Here is a 24,842-nt window from a genome sequence, read left to right as displayed (position 1 = left end):
GAAGATCCCTGGAGGAGCAAATGGCAACCTACTCCAGTATTCTTGCCTGGGAAATTCCATGGACAGAGGAGCCTCATGGGCTACCATCAATGGGGTCGCAAAAGAGTCAGACAGGACTTAGCAACTAAACAACAATAACACAACTTTAATCGGCAGATGACACCAGGAAGCTGTGATGGAAGAATAAGGAGATGAATAGGAATGGGAAGGAAGTCTCTATAGGGCATGCTAATAAAACAGGTCATCAGTGTAGCCAACTATGGTTCAACTCACTAAAGACCTCTGGTGTTCAGCCCTGGAGTTGTCCTACCCAAGGAATGAAGAGGCTGTGCTATTTATCTGTCAACTCCTCTCCATCAGTGGTTGAGTACTGTTCTAGCACATCCTCTACAAGTGAGTGAGCTTCTCCTATGGCAAGAGAAAGTGCCTGGGCAGAGTGATAGGTACTTGCCTTCAGAAGCCTGAGGGTTTACCAGAAGGACAAGTGCTGAGGGGACATGGGTAGGCCATTAAGGGCCCAATTTGACCCATCTGCCCTTATCTGGTTTTTGTAAATAACCTGTTAATAGAACATAGCCATGTCTGTTGATTTACAGGCAACTTTAGTATACAGTGGCTGCTTCTAGTATACAGTGACAAAGTTGATACCAAGACCTACAAAGCTGAAAATACTTACTGACTCTCTACAAAGAGAGTGCATCGATCCCTTATCTAGTTGGTAGCACAACTGAGATTAGAATTTAGGCTTCTTGACCTCCAATACAGCACTTGCCTAATTACACTTGAGAATGGCTCTCTCCAAAATTAATTACAGGAAGAGATGGCTTTACCAGTGTTTAATCAACCAGAAACCTCTATTAACTGGCACTTCTATGAGTCTATTTATACAATGGTCATTCATTCCCAGTTATTACCCTGGGAAACCTGAAGAACTCCAATATCCTGATTTGGAATCTTGACATAAAGCATGTTCTATATGCAATTTCTTTCAGAAATGCTAAATCGGGTATAGTGGAATGTGAATGTTCCCAGACCCAGCAGCTTGTGGGTAAGAAAGGATTTACATTGACATTTACAACTCGATCTGTCAGCTCTTTGCCTCCATCTGCCAAGCAGGCCTTCAGGCCCATACAAAGTCTTGCCTACCTAATTGTTTACAAGTCTTGAGGGGAGCTGCATATAAGCATGGCTGTTCCACCCACAGGTAGGTCTAAGCTGCTCTGCTAGGCAAGTACTGCTAAGGCTTAGCATGCTATACACCTCCTTGAACTTCCAAGCTCCAAAGTTCTGGGTGAGGTTGGTGCTGGAACAACTGGAGTTCCCTTTGGCATCCAAAGCACTGGCTCTCACTCAAGTTCCATGCTACTTTGCAGGCAGGAAGCAGGGATGAACTCCTTTCTCATTGATCATAGACCTATGGCAATAGTTCTTAAAGTGCTGTCTCAAGACCAGCAGCATCAGTGCAATGTGGAGACTTTTTAGAGATGCAAATTCTCAAGCATTACCCTATATCTACTGAATCAGGACCTCCAGACTGAAGCCCCACAATCTGTGCTTTAGTAAGAAATGGGTGATTCTAATGTACAGTATAGTCTGAGAGTCACTGACGTACGACTCTGCACATACGCCAATGCTTTCATCTCCGCTTTCTTCCCTTTTTCTCAGTATAGTGGTTTGGGTGTTAAGATGGCCACAATAAAGCCATCCCTTCCCTGTATGCACATCCATTGGCAGTGACATCACAGCTCTCTCTTCAAAAGGTGAAGTCTATTTCTCCACCCCTTGAGCCTTGGCTGGACTGAAAACTTGCCTCAATGAACAGAATGTAGCAGAAATGATGTTGTCTTAATGACAGAGTCTAGGTGTCAAGACATCTTGTAGCTTTTACTCTCATCCTCTCAAAACACTGCCCTGAGAACACCATATAATGAACCCAGTCCAGCCTATGGGAGGATGATAGGGTTGTGAAGAGCCAAGGTTCTCCAGCCAACAGCCAGCTGTCAGATATCTGAGGGAATCAATCTAGCTTCTGTTGAGTTTCCAAATAACTGCATGTATAAGAATGGCCCCTAGCAAGATGTTTAGAACACCTAATAAGCGAAACACAGCCCAACTGCCGACCCACAAAATCACAAGCAAGTAAATAACCCTTGTTTAAAGCCATTACATTTAGAGTGTTTTAATGCAGAAATAGAAAACTGAAGTAAAGAATGCATGCCAAGCAGGGGACATGGGTGTGACCCCTGGGTTAGGAAGATCTCCTGGAGAAGGGAATGGCAACCCACTCCAGTATTCTGGCCAGGGAAATCCCATGGACAGAGGAGCCTGGCAGGCTACAGTCTAAGGGGTTGAAAAGAGGTGGACACAACATAACAACTAAATAAGAAAAATGATACACTTAGGTATCTAAGCAACAGCTGCGAAAAGGTTTTTTATTTTTTTTCTTTCCAGTGTTCTCTTTGTCTTGCAACCTGAAACAATTTATATAACTCAGGCAGGACCACCTCATCATGTTACATAGATTAAATCATAAAGGAGCTTGGTTTAGTGTTTTTAAAAAGGTCCCTGGGCCTCCATTTCCACACATATAGAAGAAATACATTCAACTAGGTACTTCCAATGATTATTCTAGGCTCGGAGTTCTATGATTCTAAGAAATTCAAATACAATAAACTGATTTCTTCTTAATTAGAGAAGACAGAAAAACATTTCTCACTTTTACTCCTCATACATCTTAAGACTGAGTTAAATAGCATTAACTGTGGGCTAACTGCCTTCCTATCTAGAATTTCCATTAGGTTTTTGGACAGAGAGATAGTACAAAGCACAGCAAAACAACAACAACAACAACAACAACAACAACACAGGCTTTGGAGCCTGACACACTTGGATTATAAACCTGGCTCTGTTTCTTTCCATCTGTGTGGCCTTCATCTATTTCCCTTCCGAGCCTTGTGATCCTTACCTTAAAAATACTGTGTATAACCATATATACTTGGCAATTATTTTGATGAAAAGGGCATATATACAAAAGCAGCTAGAATAATAGTAGGAGCGCAATGGAAAAAAAATTTACAATGATGAATGATAAATCATATTGTGTTACAATATAGTACATGCAACAATAATCAGATAACAGAACTGTATTACAAATTACACTTTCCCTTTTTATATTGTACTTATTTCAGGTTATATTCCTGACTTTCAGAAATTTAAACAATTCTTAATTCTGATGCTTAAACTACCACATTAAGGAAAAAGGAATGTTTGATTTTATAAGCAGCTTTTGGCAGAAAAGAGCTGTCTGCAGGAGTCTCCTCATGTCTTCTCACTAACTTTAAACCAGGCACCTCCAAGTTCTAAACATCACTGGCCTGAGCACATCATTCACATCTTTTGATCATACAATACCTTGCCTAACTTGTTGGTTCCTTCCATAGATCAAAGAAGTAGAAATGAAGAATAAGTAATTAACAGATGACCAGGTCTCTTCTCTAGCTTTGCCTTCAGTAACCTCATGGAAAAAACCCATGTGAACAAACTGTGTGAACAAGAAAATACCTAAACAAAGACCACAAGACGTCACCAAGCCTGCACGTAGTAAAGGATGGCAAGGACTCTGACATCCTATTCCAATGATTAACTGAGATTATTTCCCCTTTTCCCTTAAAACTGTCATGACCGAGCAGTATTGTCAGAATTGCTTTTTGGGGACATGAGTTCTCTGTCTCCCCAGATTGCTGGCTTTCTGATTAATAGAAAGTGAGCTTTCCTGGTGGCTTAGATGGTAAAGAATCTGCCTGCAATGCAGGAAACCTGGGTTTGATCCCTAGGTTGGGAAGATCCCCTGGAGGAGGGCATGGCAACCCACTCCAGTATTCTTGCCTGGAGAATTCCATGGACAGAGCGGCCTGGTGGGCTACAGTCTATGAGGCTGCAAAGAGTTGGACATGACTGAACAATTAACACTTTCACTTTCTGTGGAGCCCTATACCAAGGCCACAGATATGGAGCCCCATACAAAGGTCATCTCCAGAACTGACTGAGCCCCATAGCAATCACTGCCACGAGACCCCTCGCCCCACCTAAACTGGCCAGCTCCCTGACCCCATATTAGGTAAAAATACCCACCCTAATCACTCACCTAATTCCACCCTTCCAGCAGGAATTTTCTTTGTCTTGAGCCTATAAAAATTGGCTACTAATACACAAAAGAGGTCAGCATCCCTTGTTCTGTTGGGAGGTCAACCCGCTGTGCTTGCAGTACCCTCATTACCTCTGTTTTTTGGTTCTATCTTTGACTGGAACGCTCTCTCCTGGATGTGTACCTTGCTTACTTCCTCACTTCCAACAGCTTTCTCAAGTATTTGCTTAATAGAAAAGATTCAATGACCCAACTTCAGGCAATCATGCCTTCTTTCCTGCTTACTCCCTCTTATTCTGCTTTCCTGTTCTCCATAACTGTACTTCTCAAAATTCAATGTGCAAATGAATTAACCTAGGGATCTTATTAAAATATAGATTCTGATGCACTGGGTCTGGAGTAGGGCCTGGCATTCTACATCTTTAATAAGTGCCCATTTGATATCAATCTGTGGACTAAACTCTGTAATTCTGAACAATATTGAGACAGTATCTGTTTTCTTTATTTGCTCATCCTGTTTCTCTTCCAATCAGAGTACAGCTGAACCCTGATTAACACTGAGGTTAGGGCTGACTTACTGCATAGTTGAAAATCCAGTCTGCTCTGTGTATTCATGTTTCTGCCATTTAGGCAGCTCCTTCGCATGCACAGATTCAACCCACCATGGATCATGTAGTACCGGAATATTTATTATTGAAAAAATTCTGCACATAAGTGCACCTGCATAGTTCAAACTCATGTTGTTCAAAGGTCAACTAGAAGGGTTTCATGAGGGGAGGGAACTTAACTTACTCCATGCTGCATTCTCAGCACCTAGTATAATGTTCAATACACAGAAGTTACTCAATAGATATGAAGTAGATGAATTAAATATGTTTCTGGAAACTGAAACGGGAACTTTGAATCTGTTTTCCAACAGAACTGTTATAGTCGCATCTAAGAACTTTACAGGTTAAGTAGATTTCTGTGCCCTGCCTTTCAAAACTTCCAACCATGTGAAAGTAGCTTTAATAGGAGCATAAACCCATAATTATATCAGAGTTCAATAGAAACAAATTATTGGAACCCAATTTCTTTACAGAGTTAGAGAATCTGAGACTGAATATCAGGAGAAAGCTAGAGAAAAAATACCAATAAACGATTATATAGGGACAAACTATGCATGTGTGCTGAGGGAACCAAAAATTACAGGTCATAAGAAGAAATAAACCTGATATAATTAATTGAATATAAACACTGATAGAGCAATTTTAGTGTCCCAGATTGACCAAAACAAAGGAAGAAGAAAGAATGCTCACACATCTTTTTAAAATATCTGATATCAAATTTAACTCTGATGTCTTCTTAGAAACCCCAGGGGCACACAAGACGCACTGTTCCCAGAGTGTAAAGCATCTTTTAACCTAAGCGCTGTTTATGCCTTCTACTGAATTATCATTGTGCTACCTTGGGTGATCTTTCCATTGTGGTATATTTCTAATTGATATGAAATAAAAATCAACTTTACTTGAAGAACCATAGTTAAATACTGCAAATATCTGATCTTTGAAAAGTAGAAAAGGAAAAAAAAAGGAAGCAAAAAACAAGAACAGAAAAAAAGATATTTTTTAGTTCTATCTAATTTTAGAATTGGTATAGCAGAAAAGTTTTTTGGCTCCTTGCCCATGGGACTCAAAGCCAGCCTTAACATTGCCATGAGATTTCATGCATACCTTCTACTAAGAAATGAATAGAAGATGAAAAAGAATAGACTGAAAATATGCAGTAAAAACAAAAGTTAAAACTATAGCTAAATGAAGAAACATTCTTCCCCCAAGTCTACTTGTAGTCATGGTCCATTTTCCTTTTTCTTTAACTAAAAATGGAAGAGCTCTTAAGATTGTCTTCAGATGGAATAGAGGGAAGTGCTAGGGGGACTGTGTGCATTTCTGTGGTTTGGGGAGTTTTTATATGTTTGGTAACACTGCATGACTTGCAGGATCTTAGTTCCCTGACCAGGGATTGAACCTGTGCCCTCTGCAGTGGAAGCACAGAGTCTTAACCATTGGACTGCCAGGGAAGTCCCTGTGTAGGCATATTTGAATAAGATTATCTATAGGATATAGGATTCATTGAGATGGAGTCCTTACATATTTAGTCTTGGAAGCTCTACTCTGATTCCCTCTTCAGGAACAAACACACCCATTTGTCCGACTAGAAGCACTGATAGTATTCCTTACTGAGAATTGCCTTTGGCCCCAGAAGACTCTTCTAAGATCTCCCTTTTCCTTTCAGTGGGCAGCCTCTGGGCAAAGGCTGGCTGGTTCAGGAATACAAAGGCCAAGCTCTATTCTTGCAATTCAGGAGGGCTCTGGACAACCTACTCAGCCCTAAGGCTCCTGTGGAGTGGGCTGAGGCCTCTCTTGCAGTCAAATCACCCTGCAGCTCCCCAGCCCCTTCTGCTATCTCTGCTATGGGTCTTTCTTCACTGTAGGTACATTTCTGGAGAGCACACCCCTATATACTTTGGTGACTCCATATGTTCAGTCAATCTCTTTCCAAGGAACCTAAGCTCTAAGACATTTTGCATTGTAAATAACCCAAGTTTATTCCTATTTTCAGCATTGCAACCCATTTTCCCTTTAACCCAGGGAGCATCTCACTGTTGTGCTTTCGAGCAAATGTCCAAAGCCACAGAGGATGCGATCCAGCATACTTACGTGCTCCAATTGCTGTCAGTCCAGGGGCTGGGACAGGCCACTTTGCCTTCAGCTCTTGAAGTAAGTGGGTTACCGCCTTCCACTCCGAGCTCAGATCTTCTAACTTCCTCTTTAATAGAAAAGCATGCATGTTATTTATTCGATTAACATCTTGCAGTAACTTAATTCACCGAGTTATTAATTTATTTTGTGAATACATTATTGTATTTCTATCATATTTTACTTCTAAATTAACTTTTCTGGGTGGAATTCCTTTCAGAGGTATTTTAATTAAATACTTCAACCAACCTCACTACAAATTTTTATTGATTGTTTGCTGCATACAGGCTCTTGCTCCAGGCACAATTTCATTGAAAGGACAAACAGAGTGCAAACATTATTGAAAGCAAAACAAATAAAAAATGTCATCTCAGCAATTGGCTTGACTGTTTTAAATAGTATCTAGTGTGGCTGTATACCAGAATTTTCCAGAGGACATTAAAATTATCTTACTGCCCTGGCTCACCCCAGATCAATCCTATTAGCAATACTTGGAAGGAGGGGCTGAGGTACACATGGGGATAAGCCTCTGAGTCCACTTTAGGGAAGGACTCTTGTCCCAAATGGAGAAGAAGATGTCAGTAGATATCCTTCAGGTGTCAGGTGTCAGTTCCTTCTGGGACTGTCTCTGCTGTAGTGATCTGCCTTGCCTAAGGACTTGCCATTCCCAGGGCAGCCCTTATTCAAAGACTGATCAAGGTGAGAGTATAAAGGCTCAGCCAATTTGGTTCAAAGCAGGACCATTTTGAGGGTCATTTTAGCTGCAGTAGGGTCAGCCAAGCCCGTATATGGTCAGTGACGTGTATATGTTAACAAGTGGCTCTCTGGGGAAAACAAAGAAACAAATTGATTTTAGTGTTTCTAATTTCTGTGGTGTAGATTGTCCAACTATAGCCAATTTTAGTTACCAAAAGAACATCAAGTAGCTCACAAAGTGCCTGAAAATTTGCTAATAGGTCCTCAGGAGCAGACCCAAGCCACTTCCAGTGTAACACTGGATAATCATAAGATAACTTACTGCCAATAGAATGTGAGGAGAGGTAATATCTGTCAGTTCTGGGCTGATCCTTATAAAAATTGAGTGAGGTTTCTCCATCCATTCTTTCCCTTTCTACTGGCTGGAAGCAGAGGACTCAAAGGCCCCAGGTCAAACTTTCTCAATAGATTGGGAGGATAAAATAATTTATCATAATACTTTGGAGCAGTGGTTCTCATATGTTGGGGCCATCAGAATCACCTGGAATACTTGGTAAACCACTGACTGCTGGCTTTCATGGAGAAGGCAATGGCAACCCACTCCGGTTACTCTTGCCTGGAGATACTGATGGACGGAAGAGCCTGGTAGGCTGCAGTCCATGGGGTCGCTAAGAGTCAGACATGACTGAACGACTTCACTTTCACTTTTCCTTTCATGCATTGGAGAAGGAAGTGGCAACCCACTCCAGTGTTCTTGCCTGGAGAATCCCAGGGGCGGGGGAGCCTGGTGGGCTGCCGTCTATGGGGTCGCACAGAGTCGGACACGACTGAAGTGACTTAACAGCAGTAGCAGCAGTTGGCTTTCAACCTCAGAGTTCTAGATTCAACAGATCTTGGGTGGGGCCCAAGAAACGACACTTCTAACTATTTTCCGGTTGATGCTGATGTTGATTGTCTAGGACCAGAGCCAAAGGCATCCATTATAAGCAATGAATTACCTAGCCATCCTCAATGGAGTAGATATGTATCATCCTTGATAAAAATAAGAAAATAGGTCTTAAATCATTTTCTATAGGACTTAATTTTCTTGAAAAACCCCACTTAAGCAAAGCTGCAAAGGGAATAAATACTAAAATAAATGGTAAAAAGTTATCACTTCCTATTTTAACTATCATCTGTGCTCTTAAGGTTATTTATTCTGTCTGACTTCATGTCAAGTCAGGGCTTTTAATTTCTTCTCCCAGATTACATGCGGTTAAACATTTACTATCACACCAATGAATATTATTTCTTTTTATTTATTAAAACATAAGCCTTGAATCCAAAAGCAAACAACAACAACAAAAATGCCTCTGATCAGTGAGGGAAAACTACCATCGAAAGTCATGAAATGTGGAAGATATTTTTCTGTTCTGATATCAGAGCTAAACATTGAGAATTAAATATCATCCAAGGCTGGTGAATTTATATATATATGTGTGTGTGTGTGTGTGTGTGTGTGTGTGTGTGTGTGTGTGTGTTTGGTCTTTTGATTCCCCTGCTAAATTGCAGTGAGTTCACAGGGAAAGAATAATAAGAGGAACTAGAAGTTGTTGATAACAACAACAACAACAAATAGCAATAGATACTAGGGAAGAGACAATAAATGTAAAAGTAGCTATCTGAAAACATCATGATCTTGGATCACTTATTGAAGGGATAAGGGTGCAGCAAATGGTCTTATACATTATATAACCTATAGGAAGTCACCTGTATATGCTGAGAGACAAAGAGGGAGAGAGGAAAAGAGAGAGATTAGAGATGGATTTACATACTGCTGAGATCTGCCCACTCTTACACTCAGCAAGCATATGGCCCCATAGTGAGTAGGCGAGGAGAGATGGGAATTTGCTGTTTCTACAGTTGGCTTAGGTTTCACTTTCTTCTCATGGTGTAAGCATCTCACTGCACTGAGTTAGATTTTAAATATTTAAAGTATTTATCTAACAGCCTGCCTCTGAAATAAAATTAACTATTTCATCTGGGTCTCAATGAGCAGGACACTGTGGGGATCCTGGGCACAAAAACCTTTCTCTGTCCCTTATTTCTTGTTGGTAGGAAATAGGCTTCATTCAGCCTCCATGACTTTCCCTGTGTTCCAAAGGTCAGGTTCAAACAGTTGCTAATCAGGGAAGGGAGGGGATGCAAAGACAAGGGAGGAGCAGTCAAGAAACAGCAGAGCAGCCTCGATGCAGGCTCTTGGTTCCACCTCAAGGGATACACAGAACAATATCTTTGAGCCCTTCTGCAGAACTAAAACCTCCAACAAATTGAAGATGTTAACTACTTGATGAAGCATTCTTCATTCCAGAGACAAGGTTTGATAACCTCAAGATCCACAGAAGCTCATCAGGAGACCCCTGAGGCCAGATTAAAGAAATGCAAGCCTTGTACACACCTTTATCCTTATCAGCAACTCAGCCCTTGAACCATTTCTATAAAACTCCTCACCCAATTCCCCCACATAGGGACACACAGTTTTGCCTGGCAAAGCAATAAAGGTAATCTCTTTTACTTCACCCAAAACTCTGTCTCTGAGATTCAGTTTGGCACCCATGCAGAGAAGCTTTTTCAGCATCAGTAACTGTACAATGAAACAGAACAATAATTGATGCTTATAATGATGACCCTGAAAATTAAGAAAGTTTTAAATTACACTATGTTTTAGTATCCTAAGTCCTGGATTTCAGTCCTAACTCATTACTACTGGTTTTGTGATTACTACCAAAATCAGTTCTCTTGCCTGGAAAATCCCATGGACGGAGGAGCCTGGTGGGCTGCCGTCTACGGGGTTGCACAGAGTCGGATACGACTGAAGTGACTTAGCAGCAGCAGCGGCAGAATCAGGTAGGTCAGTCAAATATCATCCTTGAAACATGTATATAATACTACCACCTAACTCATAGCTTTGTTGGATTAACTAAATGAGAACTTTTATATGAAAAGAATTCTGTGAACTGTAAAGTACTATAAAATTGTTGGCTAGTTATTATGCACTGCTTAATGAAGCAAAACAGAAGATGGTCGATAAAAGTTTTCATTAAGATAGTTAAAATGAAAATATTCCAATGCTTAAAAGATTTGGTTTAGGTTATCATGAAAATAACATGTTTATATAATCAATTCTCTTTTATTAACACATAAAACTCTGAATGGTCTATTCATTTATTAGAATGTTATTTTGCCCATTGCTTTTTCCAGATGGGTAAATAAGGCATTTATATGATTTCAGATGTAGAGATTTAAAATATTAAGTAGTAGCCCACAGTGTACCACAAACGTCTGATACCACAAAGAAGCTCAGAAGTGTATGTTAACCAATCTTTCATAAATATTAGCAAACGACATCACATAAAATGGCTGTAGATTTTGATTCAGCTGGTCACAAAAACACTCTTGCCACTTTTCTAGTACCTGTTGTACTTAGAGTTGAAATTGGCTATTTATATATTATGGATAAATATATATTATTTATATATAAATGTATATTATTATATTTAGACTATTGGTATAAATATATTAATTAATTAACACATTTATTATTATAAATATAATAAATACTATATTATATAAAAATTTGCATGTTTATATATAATAAATAATATATATTATAATATATATATAATTTTTCATTTGGTTTTGCTTTCCTTTTTTGTTCCCTGGCCTGTACCTTTGTTTTTTATTCTCTCATCTTTTCTGTTAGGCTGTAAAGTTCCTTTAGATAGCAAAAAATGTTTGGCTGCAGCAACTAATGGAGCATTCTTCACATAATAGACTTTAAGCCGTACCCATAAAAAAATGTAAAAGGTAATGATTTGCTAATGATGTTAATCTTTAGCCAAATTTAAAGGAATCAAATGCATGTCTAAATTCCAACATCTTTAAATATAAAATCAGTGGGATAATAGTTATCAAGTCCTACTCTTGATTAGGTGTCCCGAGTTTTCAGACTTTGAATGTGCTAAGCAAAACTGCAGATCCCAGGATTTCCTCACAAGAGCTCAAAACTCAACAGTCATAGTAGATTCATGTTTTACCAAAAAGGAGAAACTCTGAGATTATTTTTTTTTAAGGGAAAAATAAAATTCATTCTAGGGGGCATTTGTACCTGAGCATTATTCTCCATTGTGTGTGTGTGTGTGTGTGTGTGTGTGTGTGTGTGTGTGTGTGTAATTTCCCTGGAGTTAGTCATTAAATGTTAAGACAATTATATCAAACTGTGAAATTTCTTTATGAAGAGTGAAAACTAATTACAAAAAATTATTTCTGAATATAGTTTTCCTTTTTAAATATAAAATGGAATTTAACTCTGAACTACTTATGTTTGGGATATTCAAAATTTTTAAATCTTGTAATTTTCTCTTGTGTTAATGTTTGGCATGATATTAATATCTGTTATATAAATGAATCATCCTATGACTTTATATGCATAGACATATATGTGAATATTATAACTGAAACATCTATGTTTCCATGTCTGTGTCTATAAATGCAATTAATACAACTGAGGACCAGAGGTGAAATTCAGATCTCTAAAACGCTTGTTCAGTTCCAGGATGAGCTACTGAGTAAGACTAAATTGAGACTCTTCCCCAAAATATTTTCTCACAAAAGAGTCAATTCATATTAGCTTATAATGTCTTTTGTGTTTCAATTGTTTTATTTTGAACAACAAAGTTCCACAGTACCCTGAAATACTCTCAAGAGATATGAATTTGGGATGCATATAGAAGTTATCTGCCAGAATTGGTTAATAAAACAAAAAGGAAGTGAAGAAAATTGATAAACTATTAACAATTATTCCTAGGGTATACCTTCATGTTTACTAGTGGTAAAAGTCATTGTAAGCAAATGTTTTAAGGATAGTTTTAAAAAGCTAAACAATAAGTTATTCTAATGGGGTGATATATAACTCACATCTAAGAACAATGAAAAGATTGTCTCTCCTAATATTTTGGGAATGGGCACTGAAGTTAGGGATAAATATTCCAGCGATAACATTGAGGAAGTAAAAACCAGGCCTTCTGGTAAACGGCAGTTAGCTAGGTATGATGGTCTCAAGTAAACATAAACAGCCACAGAAAATAAACTATACAGAGATATGGACATCCAAAGGCCATGTTTAGGGTAAGACAGAGACAAGGCTACTATGGCACCCCAGAAATGACAAACAGGAGGCAGTGTTACTTTTTCTTAACTCTGCCCTGCTTTAATCCTTTCATCTTCCAGATAAAAACTGTTAGGTACGTTCTTAGTTGTCTGTGGACAGAGAGCTTTGACTGCACCATTTGGGGATTAAAACACTGCCATTGCAAATAACTTCGAAGGAAGACAGTAAGCTCTAGAATTCTGGCATATATGTGTGTGAGCATATGTGTCTGCGTGTGTGAATGAACTCTTTTCATAAAATACAAATGTGGCAAAAGCAATATTCTTAATTAGTGTGTTATTTTATAAAATGTGAGATTTCAAATATTGGAAGTGCTAATCAATTATGAAATTAAATATAACTAGGCATTTGACAATCTCATTCACATTCCTAAATGATTCTATCAATTGCTCAAAAGTTTATTATAAATTTTATTTTCTCATTGGGAAAGCGGGGTTCTCCTTATAGTCAAGCATAAGTGATTAGCACTGATTCAATCTCTCATGGTCAAGACTTTTTACTCAGTTGTAAAACTTATTTGCATTAAAAAATGAAATTCTGATACTCATCTATTAATAAATTATAGAATCTCTCTAATATTGTTACTCCCTATAATTCTTCCTTGAACTGTTTCTATTACCATTGACATGGAAATTGTGTTTATCAAGTGAGTCAGTCAAAATGGATCTGTTCATCTGGGGGATAGACTCATACCTGTTATCTTGCTATTGATTCTGATGTTACAAAAAAAAATTACATCATATAAATGAGACCATAGTCTGATAGATGATTTATAAAGATCCAAGTACTGTTATAATCATAATATGTAACTGGGCAATATTTTCACCAACAAGACACCACTTGACCTTTTATATTGTATATGAATTTTTGGATGAACATCTGTTGTGAGTGATATATTTTGAATTATCAGGCAAAAAAAAAAAAATAAACCCAAAGAGTTTTTAAAAATTTCAAATGTTGATGTTGGCAGTAGAACAAACTCAGGAGGGGGGAAGAAACAGCTTAATCTAGTTAATTAACAACAAAACAGCTGGGAAAATGAAACATCCCTGGTTGTGACTGACTATAATTGAAAATGACTAATGATGCTGTCATTCTTCAGCTTATATTGGAGGAAATGATGCCTGGAAGATGATAATTGCCCTCTTGACCATTTGTTTACAGCAATTATTTTTGTGTTAAAGGTTGGGGTGGAACCCTTTGGCCAAATATAGAAAATTCCTAACACCTCATTTTTTTCTCTTAACATTAAAAAAAAAAATTCAAGAGCAGTAATAAAACATATTATTAGATTCATGTTAAGATTTTTCTGGATAATTTAAAAAGTCAGCGAAGCAAACCAGCTGGTGTGATCTTATCACTTCACCAAGTAACTAAGACATTTTAAATTTCATTAATGTTCTCAGTTCTAATAATGGAAGGTGATATAAGTATTTCAAAATATGTACACACATTTAAAATTTTTAACAGGAAGAGTGGTGTTCCAAAATTAAAGTTAAAGAAAGTGCAAATATAAAAGAATGCCATCCAAATGCTTAAGTTCTAAAGAACTAAAAAAATTTTAAGTCAAATAACAAATGGCTTTTCTTTGTCGTAATAAATACTGTTGCTACTGAGGGAAGTTGTCTTCGTTGCTTTTGAACTGCTAAATTCGGGGCTACTGAGGAACCTACTCATTACTCTGTGAAAATGGAACATATTAAAATGATTCCACCAACAGCATTACCATAAAATATTATTACCAAAAGTATAGCTTAAGCAAAATATTCAACAATTTATCGAACTTATCCAAGCAATCTTCAACAGCTTCTGAAGTTAAGGTAAAGGAACAAGGTACAAATCAAATGAAATAAAAGTGTGTGTATGTGTGTGTGTGTGTGTGTGTGTGTGTGTGGGTGTGGGTGTGGGTGTGTGCGTGTGTGTCTGTAGGGGAGAGAGAGACAGAGGAGATAGAAAGCAAAACAAAGATACTTACTTCTTCAATTATCTTATTTTAAGATTTTCCCAGTAAATTTGCATCACAGATCTAGTGTTACATTTATATCATTAGCAGAACTGTCTCCTAATATATGTTTGATCTTTAAGAGGAAGTTCTCAAAGAAAATAAGAAGTTGATCAGTTATGGATGACAGAAAAATAAACTAAAATTTTACCATCTTTGAAAATTAAGGAAACCCTAGAGAAGGTGATGAAATGAAGGGTATATATATATATATATATATATATATATATATATATATATATATAAATAAAACTGAACAGGGATGAGCCAAGCTCTTAAAGAGGACTCAGCTTGGGAGGTTAGTGTAGGAGGTAAGCAGACAGCCTGTCTGATGTAGAATGTAGAGGTGCCAATAGACAGCCAATTTTCTAAGAAACAGAACCATTCTCTGCTGTGTCCTTAATTAGAATGTCTGAAACTGGTGGATATACTAATTATCCATTTAAATACTGGATCTTATATACACACCATGAGGGATTTTCACTTTCCTTTGAAAGACTATCACCATCTTCTTTATAATTGATACATTTTCCAAATGTACCTCCTCCCCAAAACAAAAACCAAACTTTTCTCATGGAAATGTATTGCAGGCTACTTGTACCCTTTCTCCTTCTATTAAAGGGTGAAAAACCTGAAAGTTAAGGAGGAAAGGCATTCAGTTCAGTTCAGTTCAGTTGCTCAGCGTGTCCAACTCTTTGCGACCCCATGAACTGCAGCACGCCAGGCCTCCCTGTCCATCATCAACTCCCAGAGTTCACTCAGACTCATGTCCATCGAGTCCGTGATGCCATCCAGCCATCTCATCCTCTGTCGTCCCCTTCTCCTCCTGCCCCCAATCCCTCCCAGCATCAGAGTCTTTTCCAATGAGTCAACTCTTCGCATCAGGTGGCCAAAGTATTGGAGTTTCAGCTTTAACATCAGTCCTTCCAAAGAATACGCAAGACTGATCTCCTTCAGAATGGACTGGTTGGATCTCCTTGCAGTCCAAGGGACTCTCAAGAGCAGTCCAAGGGACTCTCAAGAGTCTTCAACACCACAGTTCAAAAGCATCAATTCTTTGGTGCTCAGCTTTCTTCACAGTCCAACTCTCACATCTATACATGACCACTGGAAAAACCATAGCCTTGACTAGATGGACCTTTGTTGGCAAAGTAATGTCTCTGCTTTTCAATATGCTATCTAGGTTGGTCATAACTTTCCTTCCAAGATGGACCTTTGTTGGCAAAGTAATGTCTCTGCTTTTCAATATGTTATCTAGGTTGGTCATAACTTTCCTTCCAAGGAGTAAGCGTCTTTTAATTCCATGGCTGCAATCACCATCTGCAGTCATTTTGGAGCCCAAAAAGATAAAGTCTGACACTGTTTCCCCATCTATTTCCCATGAAGTGATGGGACCAGATGCCATGATCTTCGTTTTCTGAATGTTGAGCTTTAAGCCAACTTTCTCACTCTCCTCTTTCACTTTCATCAAGAGGCTTTTGAGTTCCTCTTCACTTTCTGCCATAAGGGTGGCATCATCTGCATATCTGAGGTTATTGAGATTTCTCCCAGCAATCTTGATTCCAGCTTGTGCTTCCTCCAGCCCAGCGTTTCTCATGATGTACTCTGCATAGAAGTTAAATAAGCAGGGTGACAATATACAGCCTTAATGTACTCCTTTTCCTACTTGGAACCAGTCTGTTGTTCCATGTCCAGTTCTAACTGTTGCTTCCTGAACTTGCATATAGGTTTCTCAAGAGGCAGGTCAGGTGGTCTGGTATTCCCATCTCTTTCAGAATTTTCCACATTTTTTTGTGATCCACACAGTCAAAGGCTTTGGCATAGTCAATTAGGAATAGTAAAATTAAAAAATTTTGATATATGAAGTCAAAGTTAAATGCATGGTTGATTTATGTACTATCAGAGCAATGGCTCACTCTTTAGAAAAATCATCCCTAATCTTTAAAAAGAAGTTTTTGATCCATGCAGAGATTTAAACAGTTCCCCCAGCTTGGTATCTTGTATTGCTAGGTTCCAGGTTTTGAAGGATGAGGTAGTTTTTTGTTTGTTTGTGATTTTTTGTCTTCATTTTTCTTTTTTGTCAGCTTTAGATAGCATCCTTTAATATTTTGTTATTACACAAGAGGAAACCACTCTATATCCTAGCTTCTTTCCCTTTTCCTCTTCCAACGTTTGTCAGCTTTCAGAGTGCTTTTTTCCTTAATGATGAGGTAGTTTCTGAGCCTCTAGTGTTTCAGGCAACCAGATGCCCCAGCTAATCTTCAAGAATTTCCAAGGTCATGCATGGTCCTTATCAAAAGCTACACATGAATATTCTATTTCTCCTCACTCCTGATCTCCCAAATCAATTTTGCCCTTTGGTCACTATGAACCTGATATGGTGATTCCTTTCCCAACTCGAGGGGTAAATGGCAGAGCAGGGATGAGTTTCCATTTAAGCTGTGCTGCTCCACCATGAACTGATTTAAAAGGACATGGTGAAGGAAGGGAAAAGAAAAGAAAGAAGAGGGCTGACTCTACACAACGGTTTCCAAGGATGTGAAAGACAAGGAAGTTACCACCCCCCTGCTCTCTCATTTCAGGAAGGTAATCCCCCTCTTCCATCACTAATGCTGCAGTAGAAATTAGAGACCCCAAGAGGTGGCAGATCCCAGTTCTGAACTCCCAGTGGCCCAGAATTTGAGGATATGACTGATTAGCATCAAGGTTTGGATGGTGTACATACAATGAATACACATTTTCTCGCTGACTTTCAATGAAGGCTCTGCCTCTTTTTTTGCATAGGCTCAAAAGCAAAAGCTAACTGTAAGGCATATTTGTAATCTGTAGCAATTATGTCAAACCCTGCATAAACTCTTTGAGTAGGTAGAGCAGATCTACAAAATGGTCCATTTGTCCATCTCATTGCCTGCTATGAAAGTCACTCTGTTAATCAAGAAAGGTAGCTGCTTGGGAGTGGCTTTCTCTAGTGCATCAAAAGAAACCCTGAAACTTGCTACTTTCAGGACCTTTTCTAGCTCTCCAGTCTAAAAACTGTACATGTTGTTACTTTATGAAATTGATTATTCCAGGCCTGGACTGGATGCAAATTACTTTGGGAGGATGTTAGGAGTGGGGACAATATATTCCTGTATAAATGTCTATGGATATCTACTGCAGAAATCTGGGCCTTTCAGCACCTGCTGTTTGGATATTACATTTAGCCCAAACCTTTTAATTTACCTAAGAAAAACCCTCTTGTAAACTGTAAGGAAAACAAACAATTTTCTAGAAATGAAGCTTGGGCCAAGCATAAGCAGTGACCTTGGAGACAGAGTGTAAGTCATGGTAATGTTATTTGCAAGGACAAACTAGTTCTGTATAATGAGGTTATTGACCTGCACTGTTTTAGAGCAGTTTTAAACATGAGGGTGAGGCTCACTAAATCTCAGCCTGCAACATTAGCTAGAGAAGCCAGGACCGATCAATAAACAGCCACCATTACAGGCTCTCAGGAACCTTCATCATAATGGGGGCCATTATAATTTTGATCAGGTACAGAAAATAAGGTAACCCTTACCTAACTTCTATTTATCACTTGGACTCTCATTTGCAAATGAAAGCCATTGATTACCTATTTTTTGAGAACAGAACTGGTTTTCCATTTCTCTCCTCATGTAATAGCCTGTGAATAAATGTGTCCCAGACTTCAAAATGCACATGAGGAAAGGAAAGAAGTAGAAACCTTTCTCTCAGGCCAGCTTTTTTTTTTTTTTAATCAAAGAGAGAAGCAATTACATGACATTTCACTAAAAATTCTTGACCCAATAAAGTACTGATGCCCAAATGCCGATTTTCCTCTCTCATAAGAAAGAGCAACAGAGAAAAGAAAGGTCATGGACCATATTGTGATTCTTTACAGCTGCTGGAGATAGACAGTATGATACAGTAGCTTGATCTGAATGAAGCCAAACAATATGAAAAGCATCAAGCCTGGCAAGCAATGCAATAAAGCCTCAAAGAATTTAATCTACCTTGAAGGTGGGACTACTTTTTGTATTGATGGCGGCGCACCAGGACAGAAATGAGTCCTTTAATGCAATGACTCGTTAATAGCCTTAAGATCACAATATATAAATAGGATATGTTGATCAAAAAGACAGCTCTGCCTCTCCTATTGCAGATGGCCAATATTTCTTTACAAGTTATTTCATCGATTATAAATAGGGGAAGCATAACCCATTATGAGGTAATGGATATTGCTAGAGGTTGCTTCATTACCTTCACTGGCTCAGTGGCTGGTTTTTCCTTGTACAAATGCTGCCCTTTAGACAAAATCCCTTCCACATCCGGCTGTTTAGCTTGAACTGCTACTTCAGTTTCCTGGGGAAAAAGAGCACATACAGTGCAGATTAACTTCACAGTTAGCAATAAAATTACTAAATTTAAATATACCCTTGGAGACGCCACATGTATTGCAGATCAATTTCTGTGCAGTACAGAGGGGCACAAAGTAGTTTTCAGTGCAGAGAAAAGAAATAGAGGTCTTTGTGTCACATACGAAAGTTTAAAAAAAATTATCCCCAATTTACTTGAATTGTCATAATACTATTATGTAGAAACAGAGAAGATACTTGCTATTTTTCAGAAAAGGTAAAATGCAGTTATAAGAAGTATGATCTATGCATGTGGTCAATATGGATAAATATGATATTTAACTCTAATAATCTCAGTAACCCTAATGTCCATTTTACCACACACACTTCTTATTTTGGCTCTGAATCCCAAATTTTGTTTCAAGATATTTAGAAACCAAAGAAATCTTTCCACATCACTGTCAAAATGACTAACTTTCTTTCCAAAGAGTAAACACTTAAAGCACAGGATCAAGGCTGATTAATTATTAAGCAGTCAAATTAAATAGACCTTTTGGGGAATGATTCAGTTATCTTTAAAAATCTGCTTTCCTTAGTCTGGAGAGGACTGAAGCCTGATCATATGACCAAAAAACAATACCAAACAAAACATAACACAACAAAAGAAAAAAAAAACACCCTCTTTAGATACATGACTATAAAGTTTTTTGCCACTGGCTGCTCTCTAGCTCTCCCGAAAAGAGAACCAAAGACATGTGCATAAATTGAAGCTGAAGGAAGTGAAGTTAAATATTACAGAAGACTTTCTGGATGGAACACTTGTTAAACAGTAGGATGGAGTATCGATTAATCAATGTCAGGCGTCAGTCAGGGCCTGGGCAATCTTCCCCAGATAGCAATTCCTGATTAACCTGTATCCTCTTCCTCCCTCTCCTACCCTGTAGCCTCCCACCACTGCAGTGTGTATGTGTCTTCATGCCACTGTTTCCTTTCTCCACTGTGTTTGTCCCTGCTCTCTCTCAGCTCATCCAAGCAGGGTGTCCTCTGAACCAAAATTACTATAATCTTATATGGCACAGTAGTGTTTCTTATAACTTGTGGGTGCTCATCACATGCTCCTGAGAAGGATTATTTCTTCAGTTCTTATAATAAATAGCAGTGGGAGGTAGCCACTTGGTGAAAAGAGTCCACAATGTTAACTCTATGTGTTACATGGGTATGTGTGCAACACACAGACACACACCCACACGTCCTTTAGAGACAATAATTATGGAAGAAACAAACCTAAAATTATAAGTATTAACTCACTCTCTATGATAAAAAGTCCTAAATGTGATTTTTTTTTAAACAGCAAAAGTGTAGCAAGTTCAAAATCAGAGTGTACTTGGTGAGGGTTGGATCTTTCCTTCTTCCCTTAGGATGATTTACAAGGGCACCTAGTTCAAATTCTATACCTTCAGACAATGAGCACAAATAGTCAACAATTTTACTACTGTTTCATGGATGCAGCAAATGATTAGCACTAACAGGTTCCTCTCCCTGCTGCCCTGAGCAGCACACAGATTTTTCCAACCAGGGATTGAACCATTGAACAGGTGACCTCTGCTGTGGAAACCTGGAGTCTTAACCACTGGACCACAGGGGAAGCTCTCCCTGTACTCAGTCTTCAACTGAAAATAAAGAATTCCAAAGATCACAAATAATTGATGCCACTCTTTAGGAGGCACTGGTAAACAACCATGGCTAAAAGACTGCACTTGCTATGACAAGGAATTCCCTCAGGAAATAAACACACGAATTTTAATTCATAAAATCTTCACTGGCAAATGAACAGAAAGAGTAGCAAGGCTGACATGAAGGCAGTCCAGATATTACTAAGTTATTACAAGTTCTAAGGAGGTGCTTATTAGATGGGCTATGGGATGCCATGTGAAATGTTTATGTTTTGCACTTATTAAAGAAAGTAAAATATTTCCTTTTCAGGCCACTGAATTCACCCTAGATTTAGTTCTCTGATGAATGAGCATTGCAAAGTCACATCATTTCCATTAATTTTTTTTTTTTTTTAATTTCTGGCCACACCACGTGCAGGCAGTATCTTCCCTGATCAGGGCTAAAACTCCAGTTCCCTGTACTGGAAGTACAGAGTCTTAACTACTGGTGGTAGTGGTGGTTTAGTCACTGAGTTGTGTCCAGCTCTTTTCAAGCCCATGGACAGTAGGCCACCAGGCTCCTTTGTCCATGGGATTCTCCAGGCAAGAATACTGGAGTGGGTTGCCATTTCCTCCTCCAGGGGATCTTCCTGACCCAGGGATTGAACCCTCATCTCCTCTGTCTCCTGCTTGGCAGGCAGATGTTTTACCACTGAGCCACCTGGGAAGCCTTCCTTAACCACTGGACCACCAGGGAAGTCCACATCATTTCCATTTATAGAAATATTTCCTAGTACCATGTCCTTCCATCAACACTATTGCCATCTCTTCATCCTTTAATGAAAAAATGGAGAGTTTAAGTACTTGGATGAGATTTATACTTGGTCCAACAGAAAAGAGCAATGGGTAAGAGAAATCATATTCAGCTCTTAATTCTTTGTACTTCCCCTTTATGATTTTTTTGGAGAACTAGGATCTGATTATGCATACCTTTGATAAATCACTTTAGAAAGGCCATTTTGAGGATAACTTTCTACAATTTACCTTACTACATTTATTTGCAATGTGAATTTATTATTGAGGGTCAAATATTATTGCTTGAAGGGTTAACTGTAGTAAATCTGATTAAATTCCTTTCATATGTTCCTTAGTATAGTTTTCTTGCTGCTGCTAGGTCGCTTCAGTCATGTCCAACTCTGTGCGACCCTAGAGACGGCAGCCCACCAGGCTCCCCCGTCCCTGGGATTCTCCAGGCAAGAACACTGGAGTAGGTTGCCATTTCCTTCTCCAATGCATGAAGTGAAAAGTGAAAGTGAACTCGCTCAGTCGTGTCTGACTCTTAGTGACCCCATGGACTGCAGCCCACCAGGCTCCTCCATCCATGGGAGTCTCCAGGCAAAAGTACTGGAGTGGGGTGCCACTGCCTTCTCCATAGTTTTCTTATGCTCATGTAAAAAAATACACTATGAGAAGCTGATCATCAAGCTGAACAATTTAAAAAAAAATTGATATCCCTTCATGCAATTAAGTGAGTTCCCTGCTGGCTCAGATGGTAAAACGTCTGTCTACAATGCAGGAAATCTGGGTTCGATCCCTGTGTCAGGAAGATCCGCTGGAGAAGGAAATGGCAATCCACTCCAGTACTATTGCCTAGAAAATCCCATGGACAGAGGAGCCTGGTAGGCTACAGTCCATGGGGTCGCAAAGAGTTGGACATGACTGAGCAACTTCACTTATTCACATGCAATTAAGATTTGACATGGAAAAATTTAAAAGCAAACAAACAAATACCAGCCAAATCACATGACTATGCAAAGATAAGAAAAAGCTGCTGAAATCATTAACTGTGCTGAAAATATCAACAAACTGCTACAGTGATATTAAGTGATTCCTATCAAGCGATATAATAATATTAACAAAACAGAGTTTCTGAAACTTTACCATGTGTCTGGGCTTTCCTGATTGCTCAGATAGCAAAGAATGTCTACAATGCAGGAGACCTAGGTTTGATTCCTGTGTCAAGAAGATGCCTTGGAGAACGGAATGGCCACCCACTCCAGTATTCTTGCCTGGAAAATTCCATGGACTGAGGAGTGTGGCGGGCTACAGTCCATAGGGTTGCAAAGAGTGGGACACAATTGAGTGACTAACACTTTCACTTTACCATGTGTCAAACACTTTATTTTTTGTACATCTGTTCTCGTACTTACACTCCTACATAAAGGGTATTATCTGATTTTGCAGATGATGAAACCAAGAGAGAGTAGATCAATTTTTCAAGGCCGTATAGCTTGCAAATGGCAGAGATGATATTATTAACAGAAAGTGTGTGTCACCAAACCTCCAATTCATCCTACTTTGTTGAGTAGAGCATGTGTGTGTGTTCTGTGTGTGTGTGTGTATGTGTGAACACACATGCATATGCTAAAACTGGCAGTCATGCTTCTTACTATAATGTTCATTTTTTTTCTCCTCTTCTTTAACTCCAGTGCATTCTATAGTATCATTCCAATGGGTAAATGAGAGAAAACTCTGTCTTTTCCCACAAAAAATAAATTTTTACATAGCCTTTAAAAAATTCCAAGAATGTCTCTTTGTGGGTTTATGATTGTCAAAGTGATGATATCCAGGTCAGAGAATTGGTTTAAGTAAATCTTTTATCTCCCCAATGACCTCACATCTTTATATGATTTAAGATAAAGTGAAGAAGTTCACCACTAAAATGGAAACACGGCTAATTATAGTGGCCACTTTTTTCTAAGTACAAAGTGTTAAACTTCAAAGAAAATTCAGACAAGAATGTCTTCATGGGATTTCAACCAAAAAACTCACTTCTAATAACAGAACATTTCCATTGAAGTTTTTTCTCTGCCTTATTTTTAATATATCCTCTGTAATATAAGATTGTACACCAGGAGTTAAGACCCTTATGATATAACTAGAGATTTTTTTTTAATCATTGTACTGACAGTTCACTACAATCTCATGCATAATTTTAGGTATGTAATTTTTGTTGAATAGGTAATAGGAACAACCATTAATACTTACTAGGAAAATACTGTACTGTATTTAAAAAAAAAAATTCTGCCTTGATAGGTATTCAAAATGGATTAACTCTCTAAGCACCTTCAGTTTTATTTCTTTTTATTTTTTTATTTTTTATTTTTTTACTTTATTTTACTTTACAATACTGTATTGGTTTTGCCATACATTGACATGAATCCACCAAGGGTAGTTTTATTTCTTTTTAGACAGCATTACTTATACTGCTGGTAGTGTTGGTCCTGACAAGCAGCGAAGCAATGGTTAGTGATTAAAAAAAGACTTTACAGCACCTTTGGGGATGAAAGTAGCAACTCACATGCAAATTAATGTACACTCATATTTTTTAAAAATTTATTCATTGACTATTATATTTCTAATTCAATATTAAACTGATTGTATGCACACATTTCTTTTTAAACTAGAAATTTGGTACTGCTAAGGAGATATGTATTTTGCCTTGTTTTCCTTAGTTATTTTGAATTTCTTTATATTTCTATCATTTTACTTATTGTTAACCTTACAGTGTATCTATCTATCTATATATATATATATATATATGCATACATATATATGTGTGTATGTGTGCATGTAAGTCGCTTCAGTCGCGTCTGACTCTTTGTGACCCCATAGACTGTAGCCTGCCAGGCTCCTTTGTCCATGGGATTCTCCAGGCAACAACACTGGAGTGGGTTGTCATTTTCTTCTCCAGGGGATTTAACCTGCATCTCCTGTGTCTCCTACATTGCAGGCAGATTCTTTACCATCTTCACAAAGTAAAAAGAATATCAACAGCCTCTTCACATATGTTCCAGCATTCATTTGTTCATTTCCCAAACATTTATTTAATATTTACTATATTTCAAAGTCTTGGCTAGGAACTGGGAATAATATGTGGCAGAAGGATACACACAATCATGTATTAAACTTGGACTGCAACAGGTGTAATGACTAGCAATGTTCAATGTACAATGGGGCATGGAGGAGCAACTGATCAGGTCTGT

The 24,842-nt window shown here is 38.3% G+C and overlaps 1 protein-coding gene across 1 annotated transcript in view; it reads right to left on the bottom strand.

Annotated features, from left to right (window-relative positions):
• The window catches only part of DMD (dystrophin), a gene marked incomplete in the record, with an annotated part of 2,117,027 nt that overhangs the window by 772,770 nt on the left and 1,319,415 nt on the right, over positions 1 to 24,842 (bottom strand). Inside the window, 2 exon segments of the mRNA XM_018043695.1 lie at positions 6,844 to 6,952; positions 19,050 to 19,151. Of these exon segments, the coding sequence (XP_017899184.1) occupies positions 6,844 to 6,952; positions 19,050 to 19,151 (211 nt within the window).

The sequence above is a fragment of the Capra hircus genome (assembly GCF_001704415.2).
Source record: "Capra hircus breed San Clemente chromosome X unlocalized genomic scaffold, ASM170441v1, whole genome shotgun sequence".
In the NCBI taxonomy this organism is placed as follows: Eukaryota; Metazoa; Chordata; class Mammalia; order Artiodactyla; family Bovidae; genus Capra; species Capra hircus.
The sequence above is the reverse complement of the archived record's forward strand: the minus strand, read 5'-3'. Positions and strand labels throughout refer to the sequence as shown.